This window comes from Lytechinus variegatus, chromosome 17, assembly GCF_018143015.1.
Source record: "Lytechinus variegatus isolate NC3 chromosome 17, Lvar_3.0, whole genome shotgun sequence".
Taxonomy (NCBI): domain Eukaryota; kingdom Metazoa; phylum Echinodermata; class Echinoidea; order Temnopleuroida; family Toxopneustidae; genus Lytechinus; species Lytechinus variegatus.
The window spans coordinates 29,348,599-29,363,626 of NC_054756.1; the positions used below are offsets into that span (position 1 = coordinate 29,348,599).

At 34.6% G+C, this 15,028-nt stretch overlaps 1 protein-coding gene across 1 annotated transcript in view; it reads left to right on the forward strand.

The window, feature by feature from the left end:
* The window catches only part of LOC121430703 (otoferlin-like), a 108,836-nt gene extending 105,416 nt beyond the window's left edge, over nt 1–3,420 (forward strand). The window contains exon 53 of the mRNA XM_041628059.1: nt 2,706–3,420. Coding sequence (XP_041483993.1) covers nt 2,706–2,886 — 181 coding nt within the window. The 3' untranslated portion in view covers nt 2,887–3,420. The remainder of the gene's footprint in view (nt 1–2,705) is intronic.
* Nucleotides 3,421–15,028: the final 11,608 nt, after the last annotated feature.

A 15,028-nucleotide genomic window follows, 5' to 3' on the forward strand; every position in this document is an offset into this window, starting at 1 on the left:
TTTTCTCGTTTACAAATTCTTATTCTTCACTATACTATGAACCATCTGGAATTACCTGCTTTGCTTACTTTCCTACTGTGGACTTTTTTATGAATCATGTGATCATTTATTTTTATACTATTTTGGCCCCTTGTTACACCACCCCTTCCCATCAATTTATTCCATTTGTTATGGGTGGTATTTTGGACCATCCCCTCCCCTGTCCCTTGTTGCATTGTGGCTCACCCCGCCTGTTGGTCAACTTCCCCCTTCCTGAAATACTCTGTAACATATAATTTGCTTTGTTTTTCCCCACTTACCTTATGATTTGTGATCCCCCACCCCCCCCCTTTCCCATCCTCCTTATTTTGGACATTCTTACCCATCTTAACTCCTATAATGCTTAATTCCAATCCTTAGTCGTCCTGATACATCTTTCATTTGGTTTATGAGTCCTTGGCGAGCCATCAAGTTCATGATCTGTAACCGTCTCAAGTGGCTCTGCATCAAACTCCTTGTCATATCCCTTCTCCTTCTTCTCGTTGGTCTCTTTATATACGCATCACCAGGATATATGGTCAAAAAGATTCTTGGAGCTTAGTTGGCCATTATTGCCCTCTACAGTTGCCAATTTCATGATCATTGTCATCAAGTCTTGAGTTGCTATTTATCAAATATTTTATCACTGTCGTCTACTTATAAGTCTCTGCATTATTGCAAGGATACTTCATTTTGGACCATAGCAGGCTATTGTAGCTTTCTTTTGTTGCCTGATTAATAATTGTAAGGGATCAATATTAATTCCTCTGAAATGATCTCTATAGTTTTAAATATGCATTGATATGGTCAAAAATGTTATTTTTCTAGGTGCATGATATTATTATCATGTTGTTCATGTCCTTTGGATCTCTACAAGGCATATAAAATTTTGCTCTTTCTGATTAATTTTCACCATTTCTAGTTTCCTACATCATATTTTGTTCTGATGGGGCATAACTATATACTAAGCAGAATCATTTATCTTCTATGTTATCAATGTATCTACATGGTGCTATGTGGAAGTCCTCAAATATTTTTCAAATAAATACATACAGTGTACATGTAATTACTGTGTGTAATTCCCCGGTCACATTTGCTCTATGGCGGCCATACAGCGAGTTGAATACAGCAGTTTTATTCATTTTTATTCAATCCACCTATAGCCTACTGTGTAGCTGGTACAGAGAATATTCAAATGGCTGTTTTCAACTTACTGTACGGCCGCCATAGAGCAAATGTGACTGAGGTATAAGTATACAAGTCTAATATTAAGTTTGATACTTGAACATGTAAGTTATCAATTCCAGTGTTAAGGGACAACTTCATTATTATCATTTTGAAAGTGCGCTTTGGTGTGTACTGGACTGGTTGGCTTAATTGAGCTTGCCTATATTAACATGGGATTAAGTGAAGCATAATGTTAATTACTGTTGTACCTGTATACACTTCTCAAATTCATTGCACATGTTCATGTCATTACAACCAGTTTTGTGTAAAATGTTGTGTAACAGCTCAATGAAATACCCCCTCTGGTGCTAGTTCAACAATGTTTGGTTGTTTTCTAAGATTGTGATAACACTGCTGTTGCATTGTATTCCTTTTTAATTCATTGATTCTGTATTCTGGTAGATGAAATTATAAGAATGTTTGGATTTAATATCTGAATAATCTAGGTTCCGAGGGTAAAAATTAAAAGTGACTTGATCGAATTCATTCTATGTAATGGCAGAGATTAAGTAAAAAAATAGAACATTATTAATTTTTTATCAAACATCTCATTTATTTTGCAGAGAAAAATTATCAATAGGATTGAAGATATATTCCAAAATATTTTATTTGCAAACTTATATTGAATAGGAATTTTTTACACATTTTTGTATATTTTATTGCATACATTGATTTCAATTTCATGACAACTGTCCAATTGAAAATACACACTTCAACAAAGAGCCTAACTTCAAACCTAACCATATCATAATCGTTGCATTTTTCTGTACCTAAATCTCTATCCAATCTTAAGAAGAAGACATATGTTGCATTCTAATTTCAAGGATTTAAAATCAAGAATGGCTGTGCGTCCTGACCGGCTAAATATTAAATTCATTTCAATCTTAAGGATTAACTTGTACATCTCAAAGGAATAAAATTTAAATCTTATACCTTTATTTAAATTCACTAGGATTAGATTTGAATATAACATTGAGCAGGGGCCCATATCACAAAAGTTAGCAATGATCATAGAACATATTTTACGATTGATTGTATTTACTACAATGTACAATTAATTGTGAAAATCAGCGTACAATTAATCACTTATCTTTGTGTTACTAGCCTATCCAAGCGTTGGGCTAGTGGGCAAACTGCTGATGGGCGAGGGTGAAGCCCGTGTCCGTCAGTAGTTTGCCCACTAGCCCGACGCATATCGGATGGGCTATTGTGTTACTGGACCCTGGTCACTTTTCACAGCCAATCTGGATTTCTTTTAAATCCTCAAAATTTAGAGAGTAGGTCATCTGGAATATCAGATTAAGATATTCCTTGCATTATTCAAATCGCTACCAGAATGCAGGACTTAATCGATGACAGTGAATGTTTTTTCCTAATTGCACTGATTTTTCATGGTTTTTGCACCACTAACTAATCTCTATGCACCCCTCTCCTAATCCTCCCCACACCCCTCACTCTAGTCGGCCCGATACCTCCTTCATCTGGTTCCTGAACCCATGGAAATCACTCCGTTATGTTGTCTGTCAGCGACTCAAATGGATCCTCCTCAAATTGGCACTCATCTCACTCCTTGTCATCTTCATTGGTCTCTTCATCTATGCCTCCCCAGGCTACACAGTCAAGAAGATACTTGGAGCATAGCACACTGATTTTGAAGTACCTGTGATTTGCGTGGTGCCAATTTGAAGATTTGTTTTAAAAAGTGAAGTGTAATAAAAGGGGATAGTGCCAATAGTTTTTTAATATAAATCCTTATTTAAATTTCTTTTCTTTCGAAGAAATTATCAGGTATAGGTTTGATTGAATTTCATTTTAAGAAGAAATCATAAAGTAGACCTGTGTATGATCAAACAGGAATTGGAAGAATATATTTGGATTATTACAGACTGATGTCTTTCACTTGCTTATAAAGTGATGAAGGGCATTAACATAACAAAATTGATATATCATTCATATCGAGGCTCAAACTATTATATATGATTTGATGAATTGATTTACAATAATACTTAAAACTTATAATGATAAAGTGCAATGAATTAGAACAAAAGAGTGAATAAATTTATTAATGTTACTGTATGGGCTTATCATAGAAATGCTCATAGAAGTATTTTATACAAACCTCTTTAATGGAAATGTTATAATTATAAAAATAAAAAAATATGAAAATATCGATATAAATATGCACTCTTTTTTCAAAAGATATCCTCAAATTTGAAGTTATGAGGAACCAGAAACCTTTCTAGATTCTACCCTACCCCAGGAATATATTCACAAACTCCCCCCCCCCCCCCCCCTCTCCCCATTCCTAGCACCCACTGCACTGTTTGAAAGTTGTTGTGTATACTAATGTCAGTTTGTACTCACGAACCCATTGTTATGGTATCTCTAAAAACCTGAAATGGGCTGAATTCTCAAACTTCCTAGGCTGGATAGGATTGTGTACTGGAGTTTGTCTAATTTCCAAGTTCGGATTTGTGCTTGACTTGTTCCAATACACACTTGTTTATTTGAAGTTTCAATTTGGTTGTTTGTCAGTATTTTGTCAGTAAACTTAATCTCTCATTCTCTCCATTCATCCCGTGACATCTCAAGGGAGCTAATATATTATAGTCTTTCTAAAGTTTGATCTTACTTTGATTATCGACCAATCAAATATGTAATACTTAATGACTGAGTGGTTATGTAGTATACTGTCTCCCCCACCCTCTTGAAGAAATTGAAAAATCACATTTTACTGATTTGTAATTGAGATATTAGCTTTACCTCATTCTATTCAAATATTCTAGTGTGATGGAAATTTGACCCCAAATAGGCCTATCACTGGATTTATATAGTAGTAGAAATCATTTTGGTAATGGTCATTGGTACATTTGAAATGCAGTACACCTTGCATTACGCTCATTATCCTCGTTGACTTCCTTTTATTTTTAATAAACCTGTACTGTCCCATGCACCGCCATTGTAGTGTTTATCAAAGCTATTTCAACATTTATGAGTAATTCCGCTCAATTGAAACTTTCAACCAAACCAAAGTAATGACATCAATGATAAAATGATTTATTCTTAATAATAATAATAATATGAACATTTGTAATGCGCCGGTATCCATCATAAAAAGATGCTCATGGCGCAATAAAGAAAAGAAAAGGAAAAAAGGAAGGAAGAAAGAAAGAAAAACCTACTAAAAAGAGGGGTAGAAAAACAATTACCTAAAAGCTTGCGTGAATAACCAGGTTTTAAGAGAACTTTTGAAAGTGGTGAGACAAGAAATATTGCGGATTTCTATTGGCAGTTTATTCCATAGGAAAGGCCCAGCATGTTGAAATGATCGATCCCCCCATGAATTATGAGATTGTGGTACAGCGAGTAAGAATGAACTAGAAGACCTAAGGTTGCGAGAGGGATTGTATGGAGTAATCAAGGAAGAGTATAGCTCTTGTATTTCTGTTTGTCTAATTATGTATAAGATGTCAGTATTCCCTATTCACTATTTGGACAGTCTTAAGCAGTTTTATAACCAGGCATAAAACAGTACTTAATGCAAAATGTCTTTCATAAAGAGAGTGTACAAAGTATCTGTGAGATTTACTTTTTTCATTATGTTCCCTATGTTTAAATTGTGCTGTATTCAAGATATTTTTGTGAAGTATCTTAGTTAGAATCGGGTATTTGTTTGCTTATCATCATGTGCCCTATATGTACCACTGATGTACAGTACAATATTGAAAGTGTATATAATCAACATGGTACTGTTACTTTATAGAAAACCATATAGTTTTCACTCTTTTGTTTTTGTTGATGGTGCGGAAATTTGAACTCATGTAAATCAATGAATGGAATGTAATATGGGTATTTTTGGTTATTACAGTTCCTAATCCTCTTTATATATTTTTTTCAAATTGATTACTCGTGACTGCATTGTTTCTTCCTTGCAAACATTAAATTCATGATATTGCCAATAACAGTACTAATAATAAAAGATATGTCATGAGATTTTCCACTGATTTGCAAACTAATGTAATATTTTAAACATGCAGTACAATTATCTAAGGTCGACTGGTATATATTTTTGTAATGTTTTAATGAGGTTTTATATATGTATATATAGGTTATTAAAAGAAATTTAATGTATATCATGTAAGAAGGTTTCAAAGACACTCAGTAACTAAAGAGATTTGGACTTTCTGAATAAAATTGATCAGACATGTAGGCCCTTATTCTGAAATCAGGTTTAACTTATACCAAAATTCAAAATTATTGTTACATTGTATATTTCTTATGGTTACTATTTTGTTTCATTTTGCTTTCATAACGAAAAAAAATAATTCAGTTACCATTTCCAGACAATTATGAACAATGTGGGTGTCAAATGAGTTAATAAATTGAATGCGTACTGTAAGGGATTTGTGTTCCAGTTGGCTCTCCATAGTTAAACCACAACTTTAAACCAGGGTTTCGAGTTCAGAATACAGGCCATACAATCAGATGGGTTGGATTTTTTTTTCATTTAACCCATTGAAGACTATATGTGAACTGGAGTCTATGAAAAATATTGCAAAATAATTTAGTCTGAGATGGGTTAAAAGAGGATGCCACATTGCTGAATGACTATGAAATGGGAATGATCACAGTGAAATTGCAGTGTTGATTGACGTAAATAGAGGACTACAGCAGTGGTGTTAGCCCAATACACATGGGTGTTATTAGTTTGTTAATTTAACACTGATTGGTGTTATGTTGAAACTCTAGGGTGTAATTATAACACATCAGGATGTGATTGTCTAGGGACACTCACTGGTGTCAGATTAACACCTCAGTTTCTGCAGTAATCATATGTTGAAACTCTAGGGTGTAATTCTAACACATCAGGATGTGATTGTCTAGGGACATTCACTGGTGTCAGATTAACACCTCAGTTTGTGCAGTAATCATACACTAAACACATAGCTTTCTTAGCGAAATATTTTTTTTCATTATTTTAGTGTTTTTGACACCCTTATTACGTTATGTAGGTAACATGCCCTATCTCGAAAAAGACATTCTTTTTATGTGTTTTTTTTTTGGTCATGCATAGTATCCACTCGTCAATGCAAGTCCCCCCCCCCCCCACCCCCCGGGTTGGAAATTGCGAAATGTTTACGTGATGTAATTGGATTTAATATTGTTTGTATATGCAACTCTTCTTGAATCGTAGACCAAGGCTAATAAAATATGTATTTTTATTATCGTTAATAAGAATTGTAGATATTTCATATTCGTTATAAAGATATGATTATGGACATGGCAATAAATACTTCATATTTATATACTCTACTTTGCATGTTTGAGTCGATATTTATTTGTTGTACTACATGATATTGTATTTTATCATACAATCATTTCTATGATTATTTTGATATTCATTATTTCTTTCAATCTTCTTTAACTTGTAGATTTCATTTATTTCTGCTTTATTGCTATAACTTGACTTATTCATTATACTCATTTCAATATTATGATTTTAATGTATACCATTCCTACTTGCTCATGGTATGAAGATGCTTATCATACATTATGAGTGTTTACTGCTCGTTTTCTTGAAACTTGTGCATGATATTTTTTTTTCAGGTCGTATGTCGTTTTCTGTAGCCCTTAGATTATTATATTGATGTTGGCAGTCCTTTGGGGGAATAACACATTTCATTGTTTTAATTCATATCCAGGAAGTATCTTATCCAGCAGATTCACTATATTTTAATTGTTTTACTTGTTAAAAATGTAATAGTTGATGGTTGTATGGGAAATACTAACATTTGAGTTTGGTTTTTAAGAAAAATGGCATTTTGTTTCACTATTTGATCTTCATGAGAAATCTTTTCAACGTTGATATCTTAGTCCTCATGGATATAGATATCTCTCTCTTCTTGACAATATGTTCAAAGAAAAAGGTTCACAATATTATGATATTATACATTCCATGCTTCTATTTTCCATGCATATTAACCATTTCATTTTACTTTGTCATTTTGCATGCTTCATTTGATGCTTGCCTGTCATTTCACCATATGCCCATTGATACAGTCGTCCAGATGGTTCAGTCGGTTGGTTTACTAACCCACTCAGAAACCTATACTATGGACTCTGGACGCAGTATAAGTGGACTTTGTTGAAGATTCTTCTTGTCGCCCTTGTTGTTCTCTTTGTTGCATTGGCAATCTACGCCATGCCTGGTCTAACCATTGAAAAAATCTTCAATGGTTGAGATTATTATTAGTGGTGGGTTTGTGCGGTAGTTGGTAATGCTGTGAATTCACTAATTTGTGTTATTAACCAACGGCAAAGTTCACACTGATGAAAAGTTTGTTGGATAAATACCAGAAGGAAATTCAAATTAAATACTGGTGAAGGTTTGAGGAAAAAACATAAAATATCAAAGGTATTTGTGACGTCATATATGAGCAGTTGCCCCAAATGTTATGTTATTAACACATGAATTTAATTTTTCATGGTTAATCATGATGCCTAAACAATTTATTTCAGGAGCGGGTGTGAAATGATTTGTCCTTTGATATACTGAATGTACAATATTTATTTTTTATTTTAGAAAATGACATTTCATTTTTTTTTTATTTCATGATACATAGGAAGCCAACTTGTTTTAAATCTTTAATGGATTTTCATGGACCTTTTACATATATTTTTAGATTTCTTTTTGAGGGGGGTATTTTTCCAATGAACTTTTTTTCACAATGAACTTCCCCTTTAATATTGTACGTAAATGCAGTGTCATTGGATCATCACTAATCATGCTGTGATAACATTTGTATTGAAAATGAGATGAGTGGGTAGTGGCATATTCACCTGAGAACAGCACCCCCCCCCCTCAATATTTTAATTTGTCAATTGATAAGCTGTGGAAAAAGGATAGTGACAAACTCCTCGTCAATTAATCTCGAGGGCATATCTTCCCAGGAAGAAAAGTATCACCCCTCCCATTATTTCTGGATATGTCACAATTGTAATAATAATATGGTGATGATGATGAGGATGGTGGTGTTGATGATGGTGATGGTGGTGGTGGTGAAGGTGATGATGATAGTGAGGATGGTGATGATGATGATAATGATTATGAAGATAATGGGGATATTGGTGATGATGATGATGATGATGATGGTGGTGATGATGACGATGATGATGGTGATGATGGAAATCATGATAATAATGGTGATGATGATAGTGGTGTTTATAATGATGACGAAGAGAATTGAGATTATGGTTATAATGATACTGCGGGTGATTGCACATAATCTGAAGCCCGTAATATTCTAAAATAACAAAAGAATATTGAAATGACCCATGGGACATTATGGAAACAGCACACTAATCCGTGATAACCAGCGATTCGCTTTATGCACATTAATTGTAGATAGTGAGGCAGTTAAATTAATCCATTTCGAATCGTAATAGCTTTTAATGTGTGCTCACCGCAAAATGAATCCTGTTTGCTGACTACACTTATTAAATTGGCACTTCGCGTGAATTGTCTATCCTGTATTGGTCATCGGTTTCCTCCGTTACGTAAGTCTATTTGCTCTTTGTTAACATTCTTAACTCTGCGAACACTTTCGTTTAAAAGCCTTTATTCACACCCTGATGGCTCATATGCAGATCATTGTATGGGGCGGTCCAGGCTTAAAATAATGTACGTGACTTACACACATTGGCGGCGGAAGCCAAAAATTTCTGGGGGGGGCCACCAAAATTTTGACAAGCCAAAAAAAAAGGGTTATCAACCTAAAATTTTAGGGGGGACGCAGGAACAAAAAGGATTTCAGGGAGGGATCACCAAAATTTTTTGACAAGCAAAAAAAAAAAGAATATCAACTTAAAATTTAGGGGGGACACGCCACCCGCTTCCGCCGCCTATATGCTTACACAGGCCATAGGTAAAATCAGACAAAAACTGAGAAAAAATACAATAAATGTAAAAACGTAAAACGAATTATTTGCGTCCTCATGAATGTGCAATGAGCGAGCGGCGGTTGATGACGTCATTGGTTGATTTATTGATTTTTATTCGTCAAGAATATCACAGGATACCTTGATAGGATAACCCTTGAAAGCCGAGTTTGTTTATTTTATATGAAATAGTGTTTATTTATTTTTCCATCCACCAATACAAAAAATAGGATTAACTAGTTTGCTGTGAAAGATAATCAATTCTGAAACATTTCTTTATTTAAGAAAATATTAAACATGTTAAATGATGATGATTTTGTGTAATTGAATCTTTAAAAAAAGAAAGCGGGGCATGATATCAATCATACATACGTATGACAGTATGCAAATAATAAAAATTGTTTTTCACGATCTGTTGCCGAAATTTGACATAACTTCAATGTTTCATCAGATTTTGATTAGATTTTCAGCAATCATACTCATTATTTTCAGAGCGGGCTAATGCATTAAACCCCTTTTTTAGCTCGATAGAACTCGAATTACAGTCACACCAACAGAGCTGATTTTAGACCTTTATTCAAATGCCATGATAATAACGTTCATAGTTACATATACTTAAGAGCTTCTTTATCAAAACGATAAATGTTTGATTTTTATTATGGTTTTAAAAAATAGTAAATGACGAGTTCGAGGGTATGTCACTTTGACTGGGAACCTTCCTTCATTTCATTCAACTATTGGTTATTTATTATTAATAAATCGAAAAGCGAACATTTAGTATCCGATGAATTCATCATTTCTTTGTTTTGCGAGTATGATCGAGACTGCCGTAAGACACAATGTGTTTGAAAGATCCGAAAGAGGGCAACTGACTTCCCAAGCGTACGCTATTTTGGTGTGATCATCCCGGGGAGGGGGGAGGGGCAGTCAAATATTTTGCTGTACACACGCATGACCAAGTAATTTCCAAACACCCTAAACGAGTTTTTCGCGGGCTTTAATTGTTTTTACACTTTTTGGCCCCTAAACAAGTTGTTGCCAAAATATGACCTCGGGGAAAAAGCTTGGGGAAAAGAACATACCCGTTTGGCTATAGTCTTTAATGAAAAGCTTTTGGGGAAAAAACATACCCTAAATATGTTTGACCCCGCGATTGACCATTGACCAGTCTTTCAAAACTACCCTTTTTCTTGAAAATCGGTGTTCTTGATACCCTTAACGATCATATTGTTTCATAAATTTCTTTCTTTCTCTTTTTACAGATGGAAAATACGAAACACATGGGTCTACATCTACAAAGACTATAACTTAGCATCTTATCACGTTTACGAATTTGTCAATTATCAATTTTTGCGATGTAATTTGTGTATCTATTTGATTAGCTTATATGTACTGTATATTATATATTATGTTTAATTTATGGATTGCGATTAATCTGCAATTTGTAATATAATCATGAACTAATTTATACACAATTTACAGGCGCGTAGCCAGGGGGGGGCGGTGGGGGCGGTCGCCCCCCCCCCCAAAACGTCCCCAAAAAGAAAAAAAAAGAAGGGAAAAAAGAGAGGAGAAAAGAAAAAGGGAAGGGAGGAAAGGGGAGAAAGGTAGCTTTGTGTTTTTTTTTTCTTTTTCTTTTTTTTTCTTAAAAGAGAAACTCCATCACTCTTGCTCTAAATTTATATATGAATTTTTCTTCCGCGCTGCGCGCGGTTAAATGACAATATTGCAATTCTCCATTGTTTCCCCCACCCTTTCTCTAACCCTGTTTTTCCACCTCAGGTATATGTGTTTCTTACCGGTTAAAGTTTAAATGTATCCATTAGGGCATGGAATTAGAGTAAGGCTACGCCAAAGTATATGAAGTTATCTTTTTTTAAATTGATCGCGCAACTTCTGGTCGGGTCGGCTCCGGGCGGGTAAAATTTTATATCAATTTCCACCTCCATAAAGTCAACTTCTCCTGCTTTTCAGCTCATTACCAAACAACCATAATTCTGGGGCAAACAGGTTCCTAAAATTCGCGTCGTATTAGATAAAGAAGTACAATATAATTTTTTTTATCAAATTCTATTAAACTTCATGTCATTTCCCTTCACATTCATCTCCTGCCCTGTTTTGCGCCCTCAGTTTGAAATGTTGAATGACACTTAAGTTTCTTTATTATTCAAAATGAAGCACTTCAGGATAAGTCAAAGAAATTAGGAATTCTCTTTTTTTTTTATTTAATTTCAATAAATCACAGAAGTTTCAACTTTCTGCGCACTATTTCCTCATAAAGAAGTTCAATAATCTTAGAAAATCATTTTAATTAGAGCCGATGGTGGTATTAGACGTATCTGCATTATTTTGATGAAACGTCCGCCCTTTGAAATTTCACAGTTTCATTGCTCTGCGCGGGGCTGAATATCTTTCTCCCGGCATATATACACTTCTTCTCCTCTGTTTTGCGAGTTAAAGATATGCACTGTCGCTAAATTGTTTGTAATCAAATCTGATCTTTCCAAGGGAAGTATTCAATATATCTCTGAGAAAACCCTTTAGTCGGGACCCTTTTCATGGCAAAAAAACTGATAAAACGCTTTAGCTTCCGCGCTTCGCGCGAGGGTATTATTATTTTAATTTCCTCCAATGTATTCCTTTTTTGTGCATTCACAATCACTTTTTGAAAACAAATTAAGGTTCATGAAAACAATGTTCAAAATCACAATGAGTCAAATGAATTGGAGCTGAAATAGGCACTAGAGACAAGAGAGACGGCTCCTTTTCATTTTAATTTATGAAACACCAAAAGCTTCGCGCTTCGCGCGGGAGGGGGAAACTCCCCCTCCCTGCATCCACCCCCTATGGAGCGCGCTTCGCGCGCTCTTTAAGTGTTGGCACGCTTCGCGTGCATTTACCGCCCCCTCCAAAATGAAATCCTGGCTACGCGGTTGACAATTTATACATATAGGCCTACTTGCATTGTGCCAACACTCTAAAAATATGAAAGGGTGAAAAGTGGTAATACCTTGGTCACATTTGTTCTACGGCGGCCGTATACGGCGAGTCGAAAACGGCCGTTTTAACATTTTTTTTGTACCAGCTACATATAGGTGGTCTGAATAAAACGACTGTTTTCGACTCGCCGTACGGTTGCCGTAGAACAAATATGACCAAGGTATAAATCACCCTTATGTGAGAGGGTTGGGGAGTGACAGCGTTTTCAATATGTCTTGGGTGGAAAACAGTCACTCCTCCGCCTTTCTCCACCCTTTTCACATTTCGTGTTTTTAGAGTAAAGGTGGCTATACTCTCTATATAGCTCGTCTCTTCTCTATTTTGTTATTGTCTTTGCTTATGCATGTTTTACTGAAAGTTGATGGTGATGAAAAAATATATTCAAAAAAATAAATTATCAATATTCCAAACTGCCTGATTTGAACTGTGAACTCAATATACGATTGATTCAGGCAAGGAAGTGAAAAGGTGGAATAAAGTTTTCTTGGGTTACAAAACAGTCTTGTTATTTATGTAGCTATATTTTGGATGAATGGAAAATTTATTATGCTATGGAAGTCAAGGATAAAGGCATATAGTCCAAACATGGCAGATCTATAGCTAGTGGTTTGCCTACAATATTTGAAAGTTATTTTAAAAAAATAAAGCCTCTGATTTGGGGGACAACAGCTAGTGCCGAACGGGTTCAATTTATATTGCTTTTTATTTTACCCAGGACAGAGAAGATTGGGAAATTACCACTTAGAAGGTCAATTCAGTTATGTCGGTCCAAAAAAAAGTCTTTATTGTTCTAGGCATCATTTTCATTGATTATTTTTATGATTGTTTGCGTAGTTTTGTTTCCCTTTTGATGTAATCCAAACTGCTTCTTTGCTTTTGGCATTGAATATTGCAAGAAGGATGTCAAAGTATGCAGGTCGAATTGTGTTTCGTTTTTAAAGATTATTTTGACCATTATGTTAGTAAATCTTTAACAATATTTTATGCATGTTTGAAGCTTAGGGGCAAATCACGCAAGTGCTTGATATCCGCATGCTTCATGCTTCATGTATATATATTTCATTTGATTAAAATAACAGTTTACCTTTCAATAGCTATCTTGCGTATTTTGCATTTTTGAACAAAATGTTGTTAGACGTTACTTAAAGCCTCTGTAAACGAAAGCTTTTTACATTATACCTCTCTAAATATGGTTATGGGGCTTAATAAATTTGCAAACACCTTTTTTATATACATGTTGTGAGTTTCCAGAATGTCATTACACGTATTTATATTTTACTTATATATATTTTTTTGGGGGGCGGGGGTAAATTGCATTCCATCACCTTGTATTACTATATTGGCTTTAGCCGTCTAATCTTTAAAATATATTTTGCTTGTAAGTCATGAAAATCGTTGAAAGGGGAAAGAATCGCTGGAGATCGGAACGAAATTTACTTTCACGAGCAAAGGCAACAAACTTTTTTCTTTTAATGCATTTGTCTATAATTTTGTTCCTTTCAAAATATTTCATTTGCCTAATGGAGAACATGTTTTTGGATAGGAGGCATTGTGTATATAATTAATGTAAAAGTTTAATTGTTTTTAGATTACTATTGTTTATTGATTTCAGTAGTTGATGATATAATGTGTGTAAAGTAGATGGTGCAATAAAAATATGAACATAAAGATAATAATATTGTACAGCGTTTGGTATCAATTCGTATTCTTAAGGGGCAATTTAAGCTTCGTGTGAGCATACTTTGTACAAAAGAAATATAATTAGAAACTGAGATTGTGACAGATTAAACGATCTTGGACCCGTTTCATAAAAATTATACAATGACAAATTAGCAATAACAGTTAAAAACTACTGAAATCCTTCAATCTTATTGGCTGATAGTCATAACTTGTTATAGAAATTGTACATTTGCTAATATAACAAGTCTTTGAAACGGGATCCAGGGCTCATTTCATGAAGGATAGTAACTTTTCCATCATGGTATCTACAGGGATGAATCCAAGTGACCGAGAAGCCCCCCCCCCCCCCACCCCCCCTCCAAAAAAAGAGGGGAGAAAGGAGAAAGAGAAGGGGATGAAAAGAAAGGAGATGCAGAGGGGAAGGAAAAAAGAAATGGAAGGGAGAGAGAGAAAAGTAAAAAAAAAAAAAAGGGGGGTGTGAAAGAGAATGATTGAGAGAGAGTATGAGAGAACGGGAAAGTGGCAGTAAAAAAGAAAAGGGGGAAATTAATAATAATAATTAACGTCATATTTTACCCATATATAGGGTAGCCACTTCCGTTCCCAAGGCCGTTCTCCAAACGAGCCTCGCTTAATATGAAGAGGGGAAGAAAGATGTCCTATAGCTGCCTTAAAGGACAAGTCCACCCCAACAAAAACTTGATTTGAATAAAAAGAGAAAAATTCAACAAGCATAACACTGAAAATTTCATCAAAATCGGATGTAAAATAAGAAAGTTATGGTATTGTAAAATTTTGCTTCATTTCACAAAACAGTTATATGCACACCTCGGTCGATTTGCAAATGAGGAACTGATGACATCACTCACTATTTCTTTTGTATTTATTATATGAAATATTTTCATTTTCTCGTCATTGTCATGTGAAATGAAGTTTCATTCCTCCCTGAACACGTGGAATTCCATTATTTAAACATTTGTGCTTCAGGCAAGGAGGTCCTAATCATCAAATTTGTAAAAATTGAAACATTGTATAATTCAAACAATAAAAACAAAAAAGAAATAGTGAGTGAGTGACATCATCGACTCTCTCAATTGGATGTAATTGGCTCGTTCATATAACTATTTTGTTAAAAATAGGTAAACCTTTGAAATGTCATAACTTT